Consider the following 25,639-nt stretch of genomic DNA (forward strand, 5'->3'; position numbering starts at 1 on the left):
ACTGGGCGCGAGCTCCCACCTTCGCGTCGGATCAAAAGTTCATGCCCAGAAAAAGTTGACTATATAGTGCATTAACATGTCATCATTCTCATGTTGACCGTCGTAGACATTGTGTTTGGCAGGGAGCTTTCAATCTTTGTGATGCAAAGCTTGCTTCTACCTTTTGAATTGTCGGATTTCTTTGGAGGTTTGTCATGATCAACATTACTTGGTTTATGCAATCAAGAACAAAGTATGCCATGCAAATAATTTATTTCACCATGCCTGATTGAAAAACATGTGAAAGAAATTTATGTAGCGTGAGGCCAAAAAACGAACACAGGAAAGAATAGACTGAGAAGACTAAATAGCGCTCTGTCTTCTCAGTCTATTCTTTCCTGTGTTCGTTTTTTTGCCTCGCTCTACATAAATTTCTTTCAAATATTTCACCAACAAGCCCACATCGCCACTCTTGAAAAACATGGCTATAGTAACATGGTCTTGTTTCGCCCATCCGCTCACATTCTGGGGTATTTTTGTTGGAGGTTATAGTAACATGGTCTTGTTTCGCCCATCCGCTCACATTCTGGGGTATTTTTGTAGGAGGTTACGACTACCTTTCAGTGTGTGCCTTGATCATGCGCTCAAATTACGTTGTCGGATGAACGATTGTCTCTTGAGCTATATTTATATTTATAATATTGTCACGACGTCAAAACAGAGGTCTTGCTTCAGAGATTGAGACACCAGAAGCAGGTTGGTTCTTTTAATAGAACGCCCAAGAGAGTTCTTCTTTTTCATCCGTTTCATTGTACTTCATGGCACATGCACAACTGCCATTGTCTTTCTTTTTGACAAGCACGTGACATTTGCCTCCCTCCGAAAGAGGCATCGTCCCGATCTACAACTTAGGCGCTCTACCAGGCGTATGAAGTGGTCACGTCAACTCGATAAATACGGTTTCATACGCACGACGTGCACGACTTCAGGCAAATGCTTTTGGCACTTAAAACTACAGTCAGTGTCGGAAACAACTTCATAGTTCACGTCGTTCAAGCGTCGCGTGATGCTGTATGGGCCAAAGTACCGTCTTAGCAGTTTTTCCGACAGTCCACGTCGACGTATCGGAATCCAGACCCAGACCTTGTGGCCTGGCGTGTAGCTAATAAATTTGTGTTCGGGGTCGTACCGTTTAGGCATCTTGATGCTGTTGATGACAGATGCACCCATGCGCGAGCTGTCTGGCTTCCTCGGCGCGCTAAGTGAACTCTTCGGCGTCTACATGGATGTTGTCACACTTATCAGCAACATGGTGTCCAACGTAGTCGTGACTTCGCGACCATAGATCTGACCAAACGGCGTCATTCCAGTGGTTTCTTGTCGAGCAATATTATAGGCAAAGGTCACGTACGGCAATATCTGATCCCAGTTTTTGTGTTTCGTGTCAACGTACATGCTGATCATGTCCGTGAGGGTCCTATTGAGGCGTTCCGTCAGTCCGTTTGTCTGCGGATGGTATGCAATTGTTCTCCGGTGAGCTGTACCGCTGAGTCTGAGAACCGACTTCAAAAGCTCTGCGGTGAAGGCAGGTCCTCTGTCAAATAACCGCAGCACGTCCTTACGTCGTCCTTCTAAATATTCAATGAGTGGTAACAGCTCGGGGTCACTGCGCTGCTCCCGTGCAATAGTGGCCGTGTTGACAACTCCCAAGAATGCCGCGTCGATGTTTTCGTCATCACGAGCGACAGTCTCCACTGGCGACAAATATGGCTGTACAAATATGGACGAAATTTGATGACCGCCCACACCACGGCGAGACACTACTTCTCGGTAGTCGAGTAGTTCTCCTCCGTGCGAGAGAGAGTTCCGCTGGCGTAGGCTATTACTCTTTCACAGCCGTCTTGCCACTGCACCAGAACGGCACCCAGACCTACATTGCTAGCGTCAGTGTAAAGTGCTGTAGGGGCTTCCTGATCGAAGTGCGCGAGGGCTGGAGGTGTTTGCAGGCGTCGTCATGGTTCATTGAATGCCATTTGCTGTTGTTCACCTCAAAAGAACGGGACGTCCTCACGTGTGAGTCGTGTCAATGGTGCCCCAATAGACGGAAAGTCCTCGATAAATCGCCGGTAATAGGTGCACAACCCTAAAAAGGGTCTCACGGCCTTTTTGTCACGTGGTGCAGGAAATTGTGCTACGGCGTCTATTTCGGCCGGGTCAGGTCGAACACCCTCGTGACTGACGACGTGGCCTAGGAAGCTGAGTTCGTTAAAACCAAAATGACATTTTTCCGGTTTGAAGTAAGGCCGGCCGAACGTATGGCTTAGAGGACGGTGAATAAACAGCTGAGATGTTCCTCGAATGTTGCTGAGAATACAATAACATCGTCCAGATAGTCCAAGCATGTTTGCCACTTCAGGCCTGATAGTGGGGTGTCCATGAGACGCTGAAAAGTGGCTAGCGCTGAGCACAACCCAAAAGGAAGCACCTTAAATTCGTATAGGCCATCAAGCGTCACGAAGGCCGTTTTTTCACGATCTCACTCGTCAACTTCTATCTGCTAGTAGCCGCTTCGGAGGTCCATTGAAGAGAACTAGCGCGCATGACACAGCCGATCGAGTGAATCGTCTATGCGGGGCAGTGGATAGACGTCTTTTTTCGTGACTTGGTTCAACTTGCGATAATCAATACAGATGCGCAAGCTGCAGTCTTTTTTCTTGACCGAAACCACGGGGGACGCCCAAGGACTTTTCGAAGGTCGTATGACGTCATCCGCGCGCATCTTGTGTACTTGCTTCTGAATCTCCTCGCGCTCTTTCGGAGCCACACAGCAGGGGTTCTGCCGAATCGGTCGCGTGTTGTCTTCAGTAATGATGGGTTGCTTGGACAATGGTGTTTGCTGGACCTTTGACGTACGCAAAAAGCAGTCTTCGAGTTGGTGTATAAGTTCAAGCAGGCGCTTCCTATCAGAGGACGGTAGCGCAGAGCGGATGTTCAGCTGGTTCAGCCGGTTCAATTGTCGCAAGGCCCAGCTTCAGCGAAGTAGTGGTGAGGCTGGGAGGGGACAAAGCGACAAAGCAGTCGGCGTCACAGGTGCAAGTAACCCCCAGGTGCAGGATGCTCCAGCTTAAAGTCACAGCATGTGATAATCGCCGGGGACTCGAATTTAAATCGATGCACAGAAGCCATCTCAAAGAGAGGGTAAGAGGTGACAAGAGGGTTGCAGTAGGGGCGTTCCCAGGACGCAAGCTCGAAGCAGTCATGAGGCAAGCGAGCGCAAAACTCAAAACTACAGCTGATAGCGAAACCTTGTGATAAATTCAGGCAGTTTAAACGATGTCTTAAATGAAGATACAGCAGGACTGATAACCACACTGGCGAAAGGCGTCGATGACATGCGTGCCACTTATCCTCAGGTACAGGTAGTGATATGCACGATACCGGAGGTACCGGTGCGTGATGGCAATTTGCAAAGAGCAGTTGTCAATGCAAACCAAGAGATATGACGGATGAGTCGAGAGAAAGGCTTTGAGGTGGTGCAAATAAACAGAGAGGTGCATAGGTGGGACGGTTTTCAACGAGACAGAACTCACTTCGATAGGCGGTTAGGTCATGAGGTGGGATGACGACTTGCAGGACGCGCAGTAGCTTTTTTGGGGGGCAAGCGGGCCCTTCGGGGTACAGGATAGCTAGTAACGAGGAAAACAACCAGGCAGACTCCTTGACAGGTGCTATGGACAGATACAATTCCAAAGTGGCACCAGTATCTAAGATAGGTAGAGTCCGGGGCAGAAATAGACGTAGCCACAAGCGCCGAGACAATTCAGACATAGGGTATATTAACATGCAGGGTGGTAGGAACAGGCTGAAGTGGGAGCAGATAGAACAGCTAAGAAAGGAGAGGCCAATGGTATACGGTTTTGTAGAAACATCTCGGGGACATGGAACAACCTCCTAACAATGCGGACTACGCGTGGGAATATTGTAATAGAATAGAAGGCAGCAGAAAGGTGGGTGGTATTGGGGCATTCATTCATAAAAGTACAGACTGGCAAAGGGTCAAGCTAGAGTGCAAGGAACATTTATGGCTGAAAGGGAAAGTGGCAGGGCAAATGACACTCCTTGGTTTCGTGTACTTGTGGACGGGAGCAAAGGCCAGAAGAGGAAAACCAGGCAGTGGTAAAGTGTATGTCAAATGACATTCAGGAGTTAAGAGAAGAGTGCGAGATAATTATACTAGGGGATGTGAATGCACACATGGAAGATATAGATGGGTATACCGACCCGACAGGCAAAATTATCATAGATATGTGTGAAAGGTTCAATTTGATCATTTGCAACAGTACCGAGAAGTGTGAAGGGCAAATAACATGGGAGGAAGGAAGGCTGCAGTCGACGATAGATTATGCACTGATGTCACATAGGATGTATCATAAGCTCAGGGGAATGCACATAGATGAAGGTGGCTCCAAAAGTCTGGGTAGTGATCACAAACATATCAAGCTGTTTTGGAAGAGCAGTGAAAGTGGGAAGAAGACAAGATGAGCAACTACAGGAAAATTTGTTCGGAAAGGCAAATTGAAATAGCCACTAAACGAATTGAGAAAGTAATCACTGAAGATAATAAAACAGTGTGGACATACACGAATCTAATTAGACTGTTTGAGCTAGAGCTTGCTCATGCACGTGACAAGTCACCCTGGAAAAGAAGACACAAACCCAAAAGTTGGTGGGATGAGAAAGTTAGGAGAGCCATAGAAAAACGTCAGGAAGCCTCTAGCGAACACAGACATGCTAAACAGCGGGGTGAAGCGACAGATGTTGAAAAAAAATGGGAAACCTTTATAAGCTGTAGAAGGGATGCATCCCTTCTGATCAATGAAAAGATTAGAAGAAAGGGAGCTCAGTGGCTGGCAGAAGTACATAAAAAAGAAAGGCAGCTGCGAAATTTTGGATCGATCTAAACTCCCTAAGAAATGAGACGAGCCTAGATCAGAGCTTTATAACTATAGCTCAAGGTGCTAGGCTAGAAGGGACGAAGCTATTGAATATATAACAACAAGGGTGACAGAAAAATTTCAACAAAGAAGTGCTTCATGCACCACAATAGACAAGGATGTATCAAGTGGTGCGATGGCTCCATTTTTACGAGTGTGGGAAAGGACTGAGAAAAGGGTTTCTAGTAGTACATCAACAGGCCCAGATGGCATTCCAATTATGCTGATAAAGACATTAGGTCCGAAGTCTAAGCAGGCTTTGAGAGAGGCAGTGAGCAAAATAATAATAATGGATGGAGAAGTTCCTGATAGATGGAAACTTAGCAGGATGAGCGTGATCTATTAAGAAAAGGGGGACAAAGCTGTCATAAACGACTACCGTCCTATAACAGTGACATCAGTGGTCTACAGGCTGGCGATGGAGATTATAAACGAAAGACAGCAGGCATAGATAGAGGGTGAGGGTGTGCTGGGGGAACTGCATTATGGGTTTCGGAAACACAGGAGGTTGGAAGACAATCTCGCTGACGCAGTGTATCGAAATAGCAGAAAAGGAACATAGGCCCCTGTGGCTAGCATATTGGATATCAAGGGAGCGTACGATAGCGTGGTTCAAGAGGAATTGTGGGGAATATGGGACACACTAGGCGTGGAAGATGTAGTCACTAATCTTTTAAAGGATATCTCTAAGGGTAACAAGGTAATTATAAGGTGGGAAAAACGGGTATCCAATCCTGCAGTGGTAAAACGGGGCTTAGGCAGGGGTGTCCCCTGTCACCCTTATTATTCATGATGTACCTAGAAGGATTAGAGGTCAAATTAGAGGGAAGTGGACTGGGCTTCAACCTCTCTTTCATCAAACAAGGAAAACTCATTGAACAGGCACTACCAGCATTGATGTACGCAGATGATATAGTGCTAATGGCCGACAACACCGACAACAAGGAAGATTTGCAGAGATTTATGGACATCTGCAGTAATGAGGGAGATAGGTTAGATTTCAGATTCAGTAAGGAAAAATCAGCAGTCATGATTTTTAATTACAATGAAGATAGTGAGCTTAGAATACAGGAGGTCACGCTACGGATAACAGATAAATACAAATATCTGGGCGTATGGATAAGCGATGGGGCCAAGTACCTAAGGGAACACGAAACATACGTGACGGTTAAAGATAACAGGAATGCAGCGGTAATGAAAAACAGAGCACTGTGGAATTACAATAGGTATGATGTTGCGCGAGGAATATGGAAAGGGGTCATGGTTTCTGGTCTGACATTCGGCAATGCGGTCTTGTGCATGAGATCAGAAGTTCAAACAAGATTAAAAACTAAGCAACGTGGAATAGGTAGGCTTGTCTTAGGACCTTACTGAAATACACCAAATCAGGGAGTACAAGGTGATATGGGATGGACATCATTTGAGGGCAGGGAAGCTAGCAGCAAGATAAAATTTGAGAAGCGATTGAGAGAAATGGGGGAGCAGCGTTGAGCTAGGAAGGTATTCAGCTACTTGTACATGAAGAATGTTGATACAAAATTGAGGAAGCGAACCAGGAAATTGACTGTTAAATACTTGGAAAAGAGCAGGGGGCCAAACCAAAAAGAATTATCGATTAAGAAGAGGTTGAAGGAGCTGAGACTGATATGTGGAGAATTGGCATGATGAAGCAGTCCGCACTAGAGATCTATCGAACTTTTAAAAAGGAAATTGCCAAGGAAAGGATCTATGATAATACTCGGGGTAGTTCTCTACTGTTTGAGGCAAGGACGGGAGTACTGCGAACCAAGACATATCGGGCCAAATACGAAGGGGTAGACACAGTGTGCAGTGCGTGTGGAGAGGAAGAAAAAACTGCCGAACACTTGATAATGTTCTGTAAAGGGCTTCACCCTATAGTTCAGGATGATGGCGCAGAGTTTTTTAAAGCACTGGTGTTTTAGGAACAGGGAGGGCAAAATAGACGTTAAGCGGGTAGAATTAACTAGAAGGAGGTTATCTGATTGGTGGCTAAGGTCAAGGCACGAGTGAAAATTAAACCTTTTACTGGAAAGTACGAATCCCCAACCTCACTTTTTAAAGGAAAAAAAATCTAGTTTTTGGTTCATTATTACGGCTTGGTGGCGCCAGCCACCGCACTATCTAAAGGGTACAGTCATATCCATCCATCCATGTCCACCGACAGAGTTGTTGAGGCTGGGACAGCCGTGTCATCTGGTTGCAAGGCAAAACAATCCCCGGCTTGGTTTACATCGTCGAAGTAGGCGATTGCGGTACCCTTCTGGATTTTACGGCGCTCGTTGCTGAAGTTTGTGAGGAGCACTTCTGCCTGTCCACCAGTAAGCGCCAGGACGCCCCTCGCGATGGAAGTGCCTTGCGTGAACAAAAAAGCGACTATGTGCTCCGCTATCACATCTTTATAGCAAGGACACCCACTGGACACCGACACAAGGCAGCAGGATCTCGATGGGAGTGTCACATCGTGGCAATTCGCAAACGGCTGCGTTGTTCTTCGCTGCTTTTGTCGACATACGGATGTTCGCAAAACGTCACCATACATTGAGGGATGTTGATAACAGCGCCGTGATCTTGAAGAAAATACATGCCCAAAATAACTCTTTACAGCAGTCTGGCAACAGGACGAAAGTGGCCACGAAGCTAGAATCCCCGATGCGAAGTCTTGTGTTGCATTTACCCGTGGGAGTCATCAGCTGACCACTAGCACTCCTTATGTGCGGTCCTGACTACGGTGTCTTGACCTTTCTAAGGCGGTCGGTGAGCTCTTGTCGCAGGATTGAGAAGTTGGCGCCAGTGTCGACCAGTGCTGTAACGTGATGTCCGTCAATGAGAACTCTCAGATCGGCACGTACAACTTCATCGGCATAAGTTGTCATCGTATTCATTGTCGTTGTCGTCATACCTTCTTGGGATGATAGGGGCAACTTTTCAGTGTCTCGACAATTGGCAACCTTGCCCCTCCGAAGTCGCATCAGTTAGTTTCCCCGGCGCGGGCTAGGCGAACGGCCTCTGGTGACGTCCGTGTACCTCTGAGGGAAGTCACGGTGACGTGCAGGTGATGGAGATCGCCAGCGACGCGGTGGAGTTGTCTGGGCAGGCGATAGTTCATCGGCATTGTGGGCATGATGGTCTTCGGAGCGGAAAGAAGCGGGAAGAGAAAAGTTCCCGAGCCCGGAATCGCCATGACGGCAATAGCGGGCAATGTGACCGGGTTCTCTGCAGCGGAAACAAATAGGTCGACGGTCGGCCATGCGCCATAAGTCAGTTCGGCGAACTGGTAGTCGTCTCGTAGAATCCCGTTGCCACCAAAGTACGGCAGCAGGTCGTGGCTGGAAGGATTGGATTGGATAAACTTTTATTTGGTCCTCCAAAACACAGATCACTGTGTTGCGGGCAGCTCCCACGTGTCGCCACAAATGTCGGTGGAGGGCGAGAGACCACATCAGCGTGGCTCGCTGGATGTGGCTCAGGACTCGGTGCGGGTGGTGTAATGACTTGCCTCAACTCCTGGCAGACGATTTCGGCAACAGATGCGACTGGCAGTTGGGCAGGGGAAACGCAGAGGGCCCAAAGGTCCTCACGCAGTATTTCCCTAATCATTTGTCGCAGGGAACTTTCGCATATGGCAGTGTTCTCAGCTGCAGCACTTACTGCAGTGTGGTTCTGCAGACGGTCAAAGTGTCTGCGTCGTTGTTGCAGTGCGCGCTCGATAGTCGCCTCTCTTATGAATTCTCCTACTGTTGTAGGTGGATTTCTTACGAGGGCCGCAAAAACTTGTTCTTTAACACCCTGCATTAGGTGACGCACCTTCTTTGCCTCGGGCATGTCAGGGTCAGCTCATCGAAACAGACGGATCATACCCTCTGCGTACATGGCGGCTGTTTCATTGGGTTTTTGCACGCGGGCCTCAATCACTTGCTGTGCGCGATCCCGTCGGTGCGAGTTCAGAAATGTAACGAGGAGCTTTCGACGGAAATCTTCCCAAGATTGGAATGTAGCCTCGCGGTTCTCATATCATGCGCGAGGGCTATCTTCCAGTGCGAAATATGCACGTCCAAGTTTGTGCTGTTCGCTCCAATGGTTCGATGACCCGTTCGAACTGTTCGAGCCAGTCCTCGACATTCTCGTACTCTTCCCCACGGAAAACTTCAGGATTGTGAGGATGTTCCAGAGTCACCTGCGAGGGAAGAGTGGTCTGCGATGGCGGGATAACCGTGGATGTCGTAGGAGCTGCCATGCTGGAAACAGGCGCAACAGGTGCGGACTCTGGACTTAGGCCTAGTAGGCGCCGACTGAATCGGTGCACTGGAGTCGTGATGAGGGGCTGAGTCTCTGGACTAGGTGAACGGGTCCGAGCAAGACTGTCCTGCATCAGGTTGTAGGCTCCAGCACCTCCACCAGTGTCACGACGTGAAAACAGAGGTCTTGCTTCAGAGATTGAGACATCAGATGCAGGTCAGTTCTTTTAATGGAACGCAAATTCTCGGTAGAGAGTTCTTCTTTTTCATCCGTTTCATTGTACATCATGGCACATGCACAACTGCCATTGTCTTTCTTTTTGACAAGCACATGACAATATTTATGAACTGTATAATATTAGAAGGCAATAGTGTTAAAGAGCTCGTTCGACATACATTCTGATGTCGGTGTTTCTGGTTGTGAGTGAGGAGGCGGCATCTTGTTCGTGAGAAGAAATTTGGCAGGTCCCATGTACCTTGCGAATTGATGTATGCGAAGCATGCGGAGGGAAGGTAAGCGTGCCGTATTTGTTTTTATATTGAGGGACACATCATGAAATGACGCTAAATATATGTACAAATCGAGGGTCCGTTGCAGTCTTGTACTTTGGGACCCTCTTCTGTATATTTTACTCCCTGTAACATCCTTTTATGACATAATAAACTGATTGATTGATTGATTGATTGGAATGTCCAGAGTGCTTGGGTTTGATTCCAGCTGAAACCCTGACATTTATTCTTTGCATTTGTCAGATTGACACTATCGATGTCGGGTACTTCTTAACGCTCGTGCATTAAATTTGCCCATGTGAGTTCTCGTCCTTCCTCGGTAGATACTAAGTGTCAATCACTTGTGGTACATGCAGGGATAACAGTGGCGCATACTCGCCCATGGGAGTGTGACATTATTTAAGTTTTGACCAGCGTGTCATATTCGTCAAACCATCCTACCCTCCTATGCTAATTTCGGTTCACGCCAAGTTAAGAAGATGATCACGAGAGCACTCAAACATAAGCGGCTAGATAGGATGGATAAATACGCTCAAAGTCACCAAAGTTCGCTAAAAAATGCTTCACATTTAAAAAAATGAAAACCTGTCAATGAAGTAAATAATAAAGAACTTCAATACGTGTACGAATCTCTGCGCTCTCTGCGCGGCATTCAGGTGCTCTACTACAGAGGCATGCCAATGGTCAAAACTGATTAGAAAAAAAAGTATAATATGAGTGTCATGTAGAAGTTCTCATTTATATTGTGTCTAACCAAATAAATGAGGCCTTATATTCACACTTCTTTCGTTCATATAGTTGAATAAATCTTTTTAACACGTGCAGTATGAAGTGGTAGAAGCGTAGAATTCCACCAGGCGTCAAAACATGTGAAATGCACAAGTGGGTGATTAGAGGCCCATTCATTACAGAGCGCTCAAAAATATGTTCACGTGTTGCCCTATGCATGCGTAGAGGGCCCTTCGTGGATTGGCGTAGTTGACACTTAACAATTGTATTTTCAATAGACACTCTACGAGTTTGAAAAGACCAGTGTTGCGCGCACAGTCGTTCGTTCCCTCACAGCATGGTTGAGGCATAGACCAAGGCCGAATCTATTGGCTAGTAACTGAGATGATTCACACAGGGCCTGGTTACACTATCGCTGTTTACTTTTGTTGGCGAAGCTCAAGCATCGTCCAAGTTTTGTAATTGCTGTGTTTTTAACTGTTGTCTAATTGTTTCAAACACAATACATACATAATACTGAATGGTGTTACTTCTGCCATATTCACTGATTGCTTCTGCATGTAATAATAATGATTATAATAATATAATAATATTAATGAAATAGAATGATAATTTTAATTTACACAACAATATGAACTCTCTGGTAACGTGTAAGGTTAGCGAGGAAATTTTCTGACGATCCTTTGTCTGCTAATGCGTCACCACAGGACGAAAGAGACCGGGGGCTATATACACGAGTTCTCAAACTGCTTATAGCAGCTTTTATCTTGGCCCCTGCCACTGTGTAACCATTTTTACAATGAAAAAAAATAAACGAAATTAAACAAACTAACAAGTTGCATGAAGCGGAATTGTCATTGCGGTAGTCACTGTTGGAGCCTGACGCAAAGCAAGTCGGCGTATCTCACTGTAGATAAATCTGCTCCTCCTAGGTGCGCTTTATGCATGACAATGCGTTTTTGTACAAGAAACTACGCTGTGTCAAGAAGAACTCGAAAAGTGACGAGTGAATACAGCGCGCCATTTGCGGTAACTGCTTGCCATCATGCGGCCAATCACAACACGCGTTCTTTGGGCCGTGGGAGCAAAATTTTAAGCAAGATTGGACTGCAGCGCCACTAGTCGTACGATTACCTCTTTCCACACCGATGTGAAGCACCCTCTCCTCCGGCCGTGGCCGGTCAGTCAACTTTTGTTTTCACGCGCACTTTTGTTCGGGAAACGACTCGGTATGCCACACCAAAAGCGGGACATCGAGCGGCTGTGCCTGAGTCATCTATTGGGTGTTGCTAGATTATAGTCAGCGTGGACTACCTAACACAAAACTGTAACAATGCAATGGGTTTATTTACAAGATTAAAAAGGGTTAGAGATGCTTTGCCCAGTTCGAAGGGCAGAATGGTCAGCCCTACAACTACTCGCTCCTTGCACCCCCTTCTTCCTCCTCATCTTCGTGGCTCTAGCGAATTCTTGCCGCTTGACATTACTATAGCTTACAGGTTTGTTCACCGCTTGACACGACAATGCCGGACGCATTCGAGTGAGCCTTAATGTGAATGAGCACTTCCAAAACGTTGTGGCAGCGATATACTTGAGGGAAAAAAAGTGAAATTGGGGAAACAACTATGCATTAGTCCTCGGGTGTGCGGCTCAATCAGCAGCCATTTTTTTTTTAATTGAGTGTTCATGCATCAGCAAAGATATGGCGTTGGGAATTGGAGTTATGTTTGGTAATCATGGCAGTGTACATTGTGGATCTCTGTGCATCAGAATTTATTACCTTTATTTGCACCAGCATAGATAGAATGATTCCGGATATGTGGGATCATGGCAGCCGTTCTGTTCAGCCTCATATCGTTAAACAAATGCATGATGCAATCTATACTTTTCGCCTTGGTGTGAGTTTCTATGCATGCCCCAAAACGAAGAAGCGGGAAGCACATTCGATAAAGCCGAGGATAAGGTATACTAACACAGCATTCACTATAATAATTTGCGTGTGTACCAAGCACTTTCGCGAAAAAGATTTTGTGTATAGTGCGTTATGGCTAAAATCTTCAGTGAGTACAACGTGGGACTTTCTGGGAATGTATGCATAGAAATTTGTGATGTTTATTCATCCCATGCTGGCAAGCTTTCTCCAGCAGTCTGCAGTACAAGGGCAGCGAGAATGACTTTGTCCTGATGCTGTTATTTTGCATTGCATATTCGAACGTATCTCCTTCTGTAAGCAGCCATGGTATGTTGAGCTGCTGGTACATGAATCGGTTAATGACAGAGACTGGAAGAGTCACTGAAAACAAGATGTGGTAATGGTAATTATTAGTAGAGAAAGCGATGCGTGCACATATTGCAATATTCTTGCATCACATCACATCAGTCAATACACCTCCCACAGGTAAGCACGTGTATAAAGTGAGGATTAAGGAAACACAAATATATGCGGGTGAAGTTCCTCCTATTGAATTATAGTATGTGTTATAAATAATCGTCCAGTAATAAATCTGATGAAAGTTGCATGTTGACAAACTACGGTTGTTGGGAACAGTAATGTTATTGCGGCGAAAGAGGTCATGATACCCGCATGAAAGGTCATGCGAACTTAATAACCAATACCAGAGCATCGTTCACTTTCGGCCACATGATACCCCTATTAAGATTAGGGCGACATGTTGTCATGAATCTTGCGTAGCAGTCCATACAGATTGAAACTTTGCCTCTCGGCTGCCCACTTTCCGTGCAAAAGCAAGAGACAGATATGCATCATCGGGCATGCCTTAGTAAGAATAAATGTGTGCAAAATGTGAGAACACTTCTATTTACAAATTAGTTTCATAACAATGTATCTTTTACCAGAACACTTCTTCACATGTGTCCATGGCGTCATGTGCACGCGCTCCACCGAAAGTGCACGACGAGGCGACTACAGCACGTTGGCTCCCTAAAAATTTTTGTTGCCAAACACTCTAAGTTGTTTCTCAGCTAATAAAAACGCTTGCAAAGTGAGTAAAGTCGAGTTGCTGAAAACTTCACTCAGTCAATACCATGTGATGTCGTTTAGTCCAAATTACTAGTCTGGCACACCAAAATTTTTGTCAGTAAGTCCGAGTGAGCACAAAGCGCAAAATGATTTCATGAGCGAGTGTGAGTGATTTCCACAAGCTTAGATACAGTCAATGACCAGTGTTCCCAATGTTGACATGACCAGACAAAAAGGAAGTAGAGATAAAACTCCTAGTTTGCAAGGTACTGCGCCGTGCCCCACCCCAGTGGTCTAGTGGCTAAGGCACTTGGCTCCTAACTCGCAGGTCGCGGGATCGAATTCCGGCTGTGGCGGCTGCATTTTCTATGGAAGCAAAAATGCTGTAGGCCCGTGTGCTCAAATTTGGGTGCTTCCTAAAGAACCCCAGGTGGTCGAAATTTGTGGAGCCCTCTACTATGGCGTCTCTCATAATCATATGGTGGTTTCAGGATGGACGCGAAACCCCAGATTATTACTACTACTACTAACTGCACCGTGTGCTTTACCATGCAACGTTTTTAAATAACACCTGAAATTTTCTGTGCCAGCTTCCTTTTAACTACACCAGAAATTCTACAAATTTTTAGGAGACTTTATCTTGTATTGACTGGCTATTTTTTGAAGTGCATGTCATAACCTATGGGATCCTAAAAAAAATCTTTAATTAGTTATCTGAGATGGGCGTTCCTACTTTTATATGTTTAACAAGCTTATGCACATTCACCTGGATAGAACTTTCTGGAAAGGCTCCCACTCTGCAACGCTCAATTTGTTTAATGCAGCTGGTGGAGGTTCTGTGAAAAGAAGATTTAGGCAAAGACTCAAACATTAGTGAGGAAGCTATCCCCTTTCTTATAACTGTTTAACAAATGCGTCTGTTAAAAACCAGTTTTTCTGATACTGGTGTCCTGTACATCATAAATTTCGCCTTTCCTGCTAAAAAAAAAATTGAGTAGCACTGATTCGTTTCTGCAGAACATAGCATGATGACACCATTTTCGTTATCTAGAAAAGGCGTGATAGCTGCTTCTCAATCTAATCTCTCTTTGTTAACCTTCATGTGTTTTATGATTTTTTTAAAATAGATTCAAAAACACTTACCGAAAAGTAAGTATTTTCGAGGTAGTTGTCCTATGGAGACTCTAGATTTGGTCAATTTGTTGCCTCACCTTTATGGCAGGCATGTTGATGGCTGAGTCAGATTTGAGGCAGCAGAGAGTGTAAAGTTTCACTTAATGAAGGAAAAAAACTGACAGCCTCTTACGAAATCGTTCATATTCCCCATGGCCTCAACTGTGCTGACAATTGAGTCCCATTCTTTTTCACACGCAGTGTGGGTGTTAAAGTCATGAAATGTTTAAAACAAAGTGATTTCAGATGGCATTTCAATTTGGTTTTGGTGAGGTGCCTTTTCTTTCGTGCCCCCTTTCCACTCGCAAAACAAAGGCTAGTTGGGCGTCAATGAATGGATTAATGAACTCTCACAGACACGACGACTTGGTTCCCGGCTCCTGATTGCAGCGGCACTTGGGCCAAGAAATCGAGCACGAGAAGGGGCCATGCTTGGCACCGAGCAGCACCACGACAGGGCGGCAGCAGTGGTGCCCTCGCCTGGCCTCAACATGGAGCACGGCTTTCTCAGGAAGATAGAGGAAAACCAGATCCAGCGGCACTACCAGGTAACATGTCAAGTTGACCAGCACGAAATAGGGCCTGCCTTATCGTGCAATTATCAACACATGTGAAAGGTTTTATTTGTTTAGGCAGATTATTTTTGTAAGATTGACGCAACAGTCAGCCTTCTTTAGTCTTCATAGATTAGCATATGATTGTTATGTTGATGCAAATATTTGCTGCTCCAAAAGTCTAATTTATCATATTGCTACGATACTGAGGGGACGGGTGGAAGAAGAGAAGAACGAGGTGGGCACGAGCGGTGATCTACCAGATCCCTGGACTCTCGCATTCATAATCTCTCGTAAATAAAGGCATCTCACCGTAACAAGATTGGTGGAGGTGTGGGGTACAGCGGAGCGATCCCAGGCGAACGATCACGGAAGCGCTACCTCAAGAACTACGCCGAAGCCGCCGACTGGCTTGTCTACCACCGCTCTCTATGGATCCGGTTGCTGGCGGCGACACCACGCACTCTTCTTCTGGCGCTACGTGGCCCCGACACATGGTACCACGAAGCTTCTCTGGGAGGGTCGAAGAAGATGTCGACGAATGGCTGAAACACTTCAACCGTGTGAGTAAGTACAGTTGTTGGGATGCGGCCTCCCGGTCGTCCAACGTCGGATTGTTTCTTCAAGGGACGGCGTTGGTGTGGTTTGAAAACCACGAAGAAACAATAGCAACCTGGGAAGCGTTTGAGAAAGATATAGTGAGCTGCTTCGCGGACCCATTGGTGAAAAAGAAGCGCGCTGAGCAAACTTTGATGCAGCGTGCTCAAGTCCCTGTTGAAACATGCACAACGTATATTGAAGAGATTCTGAAATTGTGCAAGTCTGTAGATCCACGCATGAAAGAAGATGACAAGGTTGGGCGTCTCCTCAAAGGGGTTGCTGAGGACGTCTACAATTTCCTCATCGGCAAGGACACCTTGGCGTCTCTAGCGGACGTAATTCAACACTGCTGCGCGTTCGAGACCCTGAAGGCTAGGCGCATCACTCCCAAATTTGGTAGACTTGCCAACGTCACCACCGTTCCAAGTGTTGACGTCCCTCCAACATCATCCTGTGATCTTGCCTCGATGATTAGGAAAATCGTACGCGAGGAACCTGGACGACGTGATGTTGTCAACCCGCCGAGGGCACATGCTAGCAACGCCTCCCTGCCATACGACGCAATGTGTGCTGCCGTTGATGCCACGCTATATCATGTGCCCCAATCAAGAGCACCAGAGCCCCCAACTGACACCCTACATCATCGCCGTGGTTTCCAGAACGCCTCCCGCCAACCACCTACAATGGTGTCTTCGTGGGACGATCGTGGGTACATGGCGCCTCGCGGAATGTTCGGCGACGTGCGTGAGGTTCTGTGTGCTATAACTGCGGTCTCCGTGGACATGTGGCTCGATTCTGTGGTCAGAGGCGTCGCGCCCAGCAGCGCTACTACGAGGGATCATCAGCTTCTCGACAAAACCGCTGGCGCGGTGGTATGCGCTCGATGCGGGACGCGTGCGTTGGGGACGGCTTCCAGCAAACCACCCTCAGTGATACACGTGTGGGACGCAATTTCCGCTGGAATTCAGGCAAGGACTCTCCTTCCTCCTAGCGAAGCTTAACGCCCCTCGCAACACGCCGGTTCCGTTCCCCGCCTCCTGGTCGACGCGTCACCTCCCTGCCTCCAAGAAACTAGGTGGTGCGGCCAATGGAGGTGAAGTCGCCGAACATCTTTCACTACATCCACCTATGCCTCCACCCATTTTTATGATGCAAAATAAGGTCCCCGTGCTTATTGATGGACTTCCTATGGCTTTGATAGATACTGGAGCAGCTGTTTCAGTGATAAGTCTTAGCTTCAAATTGCGGCTAGGACATAAAGTGATGTTTTGCTGGGACAGTTGTGCATAATTTCATGCAGTGAGTGGAGAGACGCTGTGCTCAATCGGTGTGTGTTGTTAGTGTCACTTTGGGCGACAAGGTGTTTAAGGCTGAATTCGCTGTTCTGACCAGCTCCACCCATGACATCATCTTGGGGATCGATTTTCTATGCGAGTGCATAGCTACTGTAGATTGCGGTGCTGGCGAGATTATGCTATCGGCATTTACTGACTATCCCAAACGCTGTCAATGATCTATCACCGTCATTGAGGATGTTGTCTTGCCGCCCAACTCGATGAAGAACGTACGCGTGGACGCCTCTGCCTCGGACGCCGGCACGTTTGATGTTCTTGTGGAGCCCGTTCCTCTCAATTGCGCCAAGAAAAATGTGCTCGTTCCACATTGTGTTCTGTTGATCAGTGATAAACGATCAGCCTTATGGGTGTCGAACTATTCAAATGAACCTGTCATGCTACCCTGCGGATTGCGACTCTCCTCCTTTGAACAAAACGCGAACAGTTTTATAGCACCTTTAAATGACGTGAGCGTAGATTATATTCGTGCAACGCACTATACTGAAGCCAACTTTCTGAGTATGATAAACAAGTCGCTATCATCAGAAAAACGTCAAGCTTTGGTCAAAGTCCTTGCGAAACACGCTACTATATTTCACTTCGCGCCGAATGAAGAGCAAGTAAGTGTACCCGAGTCGCGTACTCGCCACGAGATTGACACAGGATCCGCCTACCCTATCTGCCAGAAACCATACCATGTTTCATCTGCGGAGCGCAAGGTCATTGCTCAACAGGTAGAAGAAATGTTAAAGAAAAGGGTCATACAAGAGTCGTGTAGCCCTTGGGCTGCCCCTGTGATTCTTGTCTAAAAGAATGATGGTACATGGCGATTCTGCGTGGACTACAGACGGCTCAACTCTGTTACTAAAAAGGATGTCTACCCACTTCCCAGGATTGATGACGTCATCGATCGTTTACTATCAGCATCGTACTTCTCCACGGTGTATTTGAGATCTGATTATTGGCAGATCCCCATGCACCCAAATGACAAAGAGAAAACGGCCTTCATTACCCCAGATGGTCTATTTGAATTCAATGTAATGCCTTTTGGCCTATGCAATGCTCCAGCCACGTTTGAGCGCTTCATGGGCTCTATATTACGTGGACTAAAGTGGGAAGTTTGTCTTTGCTGCCTGGATGACATTATATTTTTTGGCCGTACATTCGATGAGCCCAACCATTGTTTAGACATTGTTCTCACCTGCCTTGAGAAAGCTAAGCTCTCCTTGATCTCTAAGAAGTGTCACTTCGACAGCCGTGAGACTATCGTTCTTGGTCACCTGGTGGACAAGCATGGCGTTGACCTGACCCCCAGAAAGTCGCTGCAGTCAGCAGCTTCAAACAACCTCAGTCAGTACGAGAGTTGCGAAGCTTTTTGGGCCTATGCTCGTATTTCCGTCGCTTCGTGCCCAAGTTCGCCGACGTCGCTTACCCTTTGACGTCCCTACTCGACAAGAACGCACCTTTTCGGTGGTCAGCGGAATGCGAGTCGTCTTTTTCGCAACTCAAGTTTGTTTTTACGTCAGGGCCCGTACTTCGCATCTATGACCCGTCTGCTGCCACAGAAGTTCATACCGACGCCAGTGGTGTAGGTATCGGCACCGTCTTGGTCCAACGCCATGGAGCTGCTGAACACGTCGTTGCCTATGCCAGTCGCTGTTTAAGTAAACCGGAGCGAAACTATACTGTCACAGAGCAGGAATGTCTCGCGGTTATATTCGCCGTGCACAAGTTTCGCCCTTATATCTATGGACGCCGATTCTCGATTATCACGGACCACCATTCTTTATGTTGGCTCACTGGACTACGGGACCCATCTGGTCGTCTTGCTCGTTGGGCGTTACGATTGCAAGAACACGACTTTGAAGTCTGTTACAAGAGTGGTCGTCGTCATCCTGACGCCGATTGCCTTTCACGGCTTCCCCTTCCGACAACCAAGTGTGACGCTGACAACTTTGGTGAATATTTGGGAGTAGTGGATACTCCGTTTCCTGACCTAACAACGTTTCGAGCAGAGCAATGCAGTGACAACAGTCTCGCTTCTTTATTTATTTCCGGAACGAATGGTCAACGTGGTTTCGTCGTAAAGAATGGCGTTCTTTACAAAAAGAATTATTCCGGCGTAGGCTCTTGCCTACTTCTAGTTGTGCCTACCAGTCTGCAACAACACGTACTTCGAGCAATGCACGATGACCCAACATCTGGCCATATGGGTTTTTCTAGGACATTTTATCGCACGCAAGAACGCTTCTTCTGGCCGAAGATGCTTAAAAGTGTCACTGCATATGTTGCGAGCTGTGAGCAATGTCAACGCCACAAGCATCCTACAACTCCGCCAGCTGGACTACTTCATCCCATAGCACCCCCGTGTTCACCATTTGACGTCGTCGGTGTTGACCTGCTCGGCCCTTTTCCGTGATCAACTAACGGCAACCGATAGATTATTGTGGGCGTTGACCACCTCACGTGCTACGTCGAAAATGCGGCGATTCCTGCGGCAATGGCCACTCAAGTTTCACAGTTCATGCTGTTGCACGTTATATTACGCCATGGATATCCCCGTGTCATCATCAGTGATCGCGGGTGGCAATTTGTCGCCGATGTAGTTGAAGACTTCCTTCGTCTCGCTTCGTGTCATTTCCGTCACACTACACCGTATCACCCGCAGGCTAATGGTTTGACGGAACGAACTAATAGGACTCTCGTCAACATAATTTCCATGTATGTTGATTCCGGACACAAAACATGGGACGCGATCTTGCCATTTATAACTTTCGCCTACAGCTCTGCACAGCACGAAATAACGAGATACAGTCCATTTTATCTGCTCTACGCACGCCAACCCCGCACAGCTCTTGACACTATTCTTCCTTTTTCCGAGACTGATAAACCTACTCTCGCCGAAACCATTTGCCGTGCAGAAGAGGCCCGGCGCATCGCCTGTCTTCGAACTTTCGTCTCCCAGAAACGAACCATTACGACAGACGTCTCCGGCACGTATTGTTTGAGAAAGGGGATTTGCTGTGGCTTTGGATGCCGCTTCACAAGCGAGGCCTCTGCCAAAAGTTTCTGGCCAACTACACTGGTCCGTTTGTTGTCCTGGAACGTCTCAGCGATGTCACATACGTGATATCTCGGCTGTTGTCAACTGGCCGCCGCTCTTGCAAGACCAACGTCATTCATGTCGAACGTTTAAAGCGCTATCATCATCGAAACGAAGCCTAACTCACCCGGTGGGCATCGTCTTCAAAGGGGGAATCGCTACGATACTGAGGGGACGGGTGGAAGAAGAGAAGAACGAGGTGGGCACGAGCGGTGATCTACCAGATCCCTGGACTCTCGCATTCATCATCTCTCATAAATAAAGGCATCTCACCGTAACAATATTATTAGCTTGAGGGAAGTTGTTTACAACATTAATCAGTTGGCAGTAGCAATTTAGGACATACCCATGCTTGATATAACATGTATTTGCTGGTTATATCAAAACAGATTGAGCTCACTGAAAGCATGGGCCTTTTTTACGAAATACCTGAATTATGCCTGGCAAGGTTGCGACAAGGTTTCTGCATTTCTGCAGTTTCTGCATTCAGCACAAACCGCGCTTGCAGTGTTAGAGAAGCTTCGATGCTGTAGTAGATCGTTTTGTCAAGATTACACCCACTTTGTGAATATAAAATGGCTGGCGCAGAGGCAATGCCGGAAGGTAATCTGTATAACAGAAAAGACCTTTGTGAGTGTTGATAACGCGAAGCTGGCGTGATTCATCATCAAGTGGGATTTGGTTATATGCGTCCCGTAAGTCCAACAAGCTGAAATGCTTGCCGCCGTTTAAGGATGTAAACATGTCATTGATTACTGGTAATGGATACTGTTACAGCTCATAGGTCGCATTTAGGGTGACCTTAAAGTCGCCACAAATGCTTACGGTGCCGTCCTTCCTGAGTACCAATACAATGGGGGTAGCCCATTCGGAATGCGGCACTCAACACTCCCTGTGCCACCAACTTATCAAGCTCTTCAGATACCTTGTCGCGTAGCGCAAAGGGAACAGATTGGGCCTTACAGAACTTGGGCATGGCTCCCGCCTTCAGTTGCAGGTGCGCCGCAGGTCCTTTTATGAGGCCTTGTCCTGAGCTGAAGACGTCTGAAACTTGGAGATCACACCAGCAAGGACCTGCGTAGTGGTAGATGACTGCGCCAACGACGGCACAGCTGAAAGACTGAGAACCGGGGAGCCCCATCACTCAGAAGATAAATTAGGTCTCGGCCACATAAACTTGGACCGGGGCAATCTAGGACCACCAAAGGACATTCTACCGTTGTACCGTTGTACGATACCGGTAACAATAGCTCTCCCACAACTGGTAGTTTTCCCAAATAGCATGACAGCTTTGTTCATGATGGCTTCAGCAGAGGCCAAGCATTCTTGTGCTGCTCAAGAAGCTGACGGGGCATGATGTAAACCGGCGGACCAGTGTCAATTAACATTGGTATGTCAACGCCTCCAGACTAGAAGTTCCGTAGTATTGAGGCTTAGCAGTTTCCTTTCGTGCCGATCGTAGCGTCTAGATGTGCAAACTGTCGTCTGCGCCTTTATCTGTCTCCTCTTCCTTGACAGCCATAACTCCGCTGCGTATTCCTGAGGATGCTTGTTGAGCTCGAGACCTTGCGACTTTCTCATTCTGGCATTTGCGAGCTAGGTGACGGCGTCCACCGCAGCAAAAACAATGAGCATTTTTCCAACGGCAGGCATTGCGATTGTGCCTGGACTGCCACAATGCTCACATTCAGCACATGCCTCTTTGCTCATGGATGACTGCTCTTTGATTTTTAGCACCACTGACACTTCTCCACCTATCTTATTGGGCGTCACTATCTGCAGTTTCTGCGGAGAGTGCCATTGTTTCAGCGTCCTCTAAAGTCAGATCTTTTTTATCAGCATCTGTTTTTGCACTGCACTCGATGTGACGACACACATTATTCTATCCAGTAGCATACAGTCGAGCATGGTACCAAAATCATAGTTGTCCACAATGCAACAAATCTCGGTAATGAATTCTTGAACAGACTTACCAACCAGCTGGCAACGGTTGCAAAAGCGGAAACTTTCTGTTATCTCATGGCGCTTGTGATCAAAGAACTTGTCCAAAGCTTTCACCACTTCGTCGTACTTCAAAAAATGAGGCTTCTTGGTTACTACTCTTTCTGCTAATATCTGGACTGTGCAATTACTTAAGGCTGCTGCTAGAAACGCTCGTTTCTTGGCCGACTCCGTCACGCCCATGGTTCAAAGTATGCTTCACCCTTGAAAACATATGCCTTCCAGTTGTCCTCCTCCTCGTCGAAGTCAGGCAGCTGCTGGCGAGCCATAGCCGATTTGTCGCTCCGAGCGGTCACGTAGCTGTTGTCCTGCTTGAACCCAGGCGTCTCCTTTTCGTTTTTTGTCGCCACTGTTACATCGCTAGTAGAGCACTGTGCATTGGCGCAAGTGCGATAGACACAAGCTGTCAAGCTGGTATGAATGGGCGTTTATTTTCCGTGTACATTGCAGTATAAAGACAAGGTAAAAAAAGAGAGAAGTGGAAACAAGGTAAGGGAAACACAAGATAGGAGCATTGGCTTCAGCTTAACCAAAAAGTGATAAGCGTGACACTTCAATTCCAACACGTTTTTTGCACATTAACAAACTCAGTGTATTTGGTTGTTTTTGTTATTGCTGTATTGTAATTTATTGCTTGTACTTTCTTACAATATTTTCGTACTTTCATCTTCTTTTAAAGCATCAGGACGATGCCTTTTTCAGAGGGAGGCAATACCACGTTCCTTTTACAAGTTTTATTATCGCCCGGTTCCACTATGTTCAGCACAAACCGCACCTGTGGTGTCAGATAAGCTTCCAGGCTGTAGTAGATTGTTTTGTTAAGATTGCGCCCACTTCGTGAATCTCAGATTATTCTGGAACCTACGTCGCTAGTGATAACGCTGGAATGTTCGATGAGAGGTGTACGAATCCCCACACGCTTTACCACTTGTCAGTTGATCGACAGCCGCTGCTCTGTTCGCTGCTATCAGGGCCTGTGCCCTGCTGTAATATGACGTTCTTTTTGCATGGCCACAAGTTCGACCTGAATAAACAGTTTCGTTTCCAACCTGCAGTCTGCTCCCTTCGTCAACGTCACGACGCTGTGACAATACTTTCAACTATTATGCCAAATTCTCATGTGCATCAAAGATTTATTGCAATTTTACTAATCCATCTTATATGCATGTTACTGTTTGTCGAAGTTTCAGTGCCTTGCCGCTCTATAATGTTCTAAACAACTGTGATTATCTACTGTGGAACTAGTTTTGTATAATTCGCGTTCTCTTGTACAAGTACACAAGAGCTTACACCTCCTTTCCTTTCTAGGGGGAGATGATGTTGTGTAGGGCATTTCATTACGTCCGATCAGTTTGTTTTGATGGGATGTGTCACATAGCGCCATGCAATGGAGATATTGTCAACCATTGTTACACACCAATGTGCTCTCTCAGAATAAACAGTCCCCTTCCGGTTCTTCGCCTAGCGTGAGGTTTTTCACAGCGCTCTGGCACTAACGCGCCCATTGTCTGCGTCGGACGATGCCCCTGCGGCGATACAACAGGTAGGCATTCTGGTCGGGATGGTCGGTTAGAGTGAAACATCCAGGGTATCTTGGCATGGTTGGAGCAAGGGGACAAAGAAGGGTTGGCCTGCAGAAGGGTGGTCTGCTGGAAAAATGGCAGTTGCATGACCCTGTCCCACATGGTGTGGAACAGGGTCAGGAAATCGTTTTTAGCGAACTCAAGCTCACTCATAAAATTATACTTTGCCTTTGCTCACTCAGTCTTAGTTAGACTCACTAAAATTTTCCATACTCATTTGGACTCAGACTTACTAAAATATTTCTCTTCAGACTCGTCAGACTCGCTGAATTGCAGACTCGCTGAAATTTCGGTTAGTGGGATTCGCTCTTACTTGCGGCTAGATGTGAGTGAGCCCACTCAAGAGTGGGTTTGCCATCTTATGCATTTCTCTAAAGCAGCATGCTTTTGATGCACATTTTTAAATCTGTCACATTGTAAAATGTTTTCTTGTTGTAAGTTATTGGTGGGCTCTGTTTGATATGCCTTTATGTGCAGCAACAAAGTATGAGATGTCATACCAGGAAGTCTGTATAGCTCCAGGCTAGCTTAAGTTAATTTCCTATGGGTATTTTAGTTTTGCGACTTCAAAAGCATATGATTTTTTTTTTACCATCATAAAATTATGTGCAAGCACCCGTCTTTCCAATGAAGTCGAAGTTGCCTGCAAAGTGGGGTGAGGGCCCCGCCACGGTGGTCTAGTGGCTAAGGTACTCGGCTGCTGACCCGCAGGTCGCGGGATCAAGTCCCGGCTGTGGCGGCTGAATTTCCGATGGAGGCGGAAATGTTGTAGGCCCGTGTACTCAGATTTGGGTGCACATTAAAGAACCCCAGGTGGTCGAAATTTCCGGAGCCCTCCACTACGGCGTCTCGTAATCATATGGTGGTTTTGGGACGTTAAACCCCACGAATCAATCAAAGTGGGGTGAGGGCACTATGTTGGAATAACACCGAAATTTCTGATGGCGGAAAAACTTTTGCACCAGCGAAGAAAAACACAGTTAACATAAAATAAAATTTTAAAGTGAACTTTATGCCCAATATTTGTTTTAGCTTTTAATCACTATCAAAACCATTGAAAGACTCCTCCAAATCAGTTTTCAAAAACAGGTCGCAGCATTCTGCTTGAACTCCGTCGCGGTTTCCTGGCACCACAGCTCCAACATCGGCCTGTCCGCTGTGCAGATCGCTGTTCTTCAAGCCATCGAGCACTTTACTAACGCCGCATCTCTTGAAAGAGCATGCCACTGTCCCCTCAGGTACAGTGGCCCATGCCTCAGCAACGAAACCGAGCGCATGTTGCCGCGGCGGTTTCTTCAAGTCTCTTTTCGGTGTTTGCGCTTTCTCTTGTATTGCTCCCACAAACACCACAATGTGAACTTGAATGGCTTATTTAAATACACGTCAGCACGCTGCAGGATGCTTGTGCACCCTACAAGCACATAAAGCACGTCGGTGTTGTACTCCTTGCAGGCAGCCCCACCGCGGTGGTCTAGTGGCTAAGGTACTCAACTGCTGACCCGCACATCGTGGGATCGAATCGACTGCTTTTCCAATTGAGACGGAAATGCTGTAGGCCCGTGTGCTCAGATTTGGGTGCATGTTAAAGAACGCCAGGCGGTCAAAATTTCCTGAGCCCTTCACTGCGCCGTCTCTCATAATCATATGGTGGTTTTGGGACGTTAAACTTCACATATCAATCATTCAATCCTTGCAGACATTTGTGGCGGTTTGTGTCTTATGGATGGGCACCTGGTACAACATTAGCGTTGAATGTCGTCGACGTTTGGGTCCCAGACTCTCTACAGCCATTCTTGCATTTTCTCCAATGTCATCCAGCTGTTTTTCGTGGCGTGGAGACGAA

At 46.8% G+C, this 25,639-nt stretch overlaps 1 protein-coding gene across 10 annotated transcripts in view; it reads left to right on the plus strand.

Moving 5' to 3' along the window:
• LOC119166653 (uncharacterized) overlaps positions 1-25,639 on the plus strand; it is a 288,262-nt gene that overhangs the window by 94,157 nt on the left and 168,466 nt on the right. For all 10 annotated transcript variants that reach the window (XM_075883322.1, XM_075883325.1, XM_075883329.1 and 7 more), the window contains one exon: positions 14,978-15,169. In XM_075883322.1, the coding sequence (XP_075739437.1) occupies positions 14,978-15,169 (192 nt within the window). The remainder of the gene's footprint in view (positions 1-14,977; positions 15,170-25,639) is intronic.

Source organism: Rhipicephalus microplus, unplaced genomic scaffold (assembly GCF_043290135.1).
Source record: "Rhipicephalus microplus isolate Deutch F79 unplaced genomic scaffold, USDA_Rmic scaffold_16, whole genome shotgun sequence".
Classification (NCBI taxonomy): domain Eukaryota; kingdom Metazoa; phylum Arthropoda; class Arachnida; order Ixodida; family Ixodidae; genus Rhipicephalus; species Rhipicephalus microplus.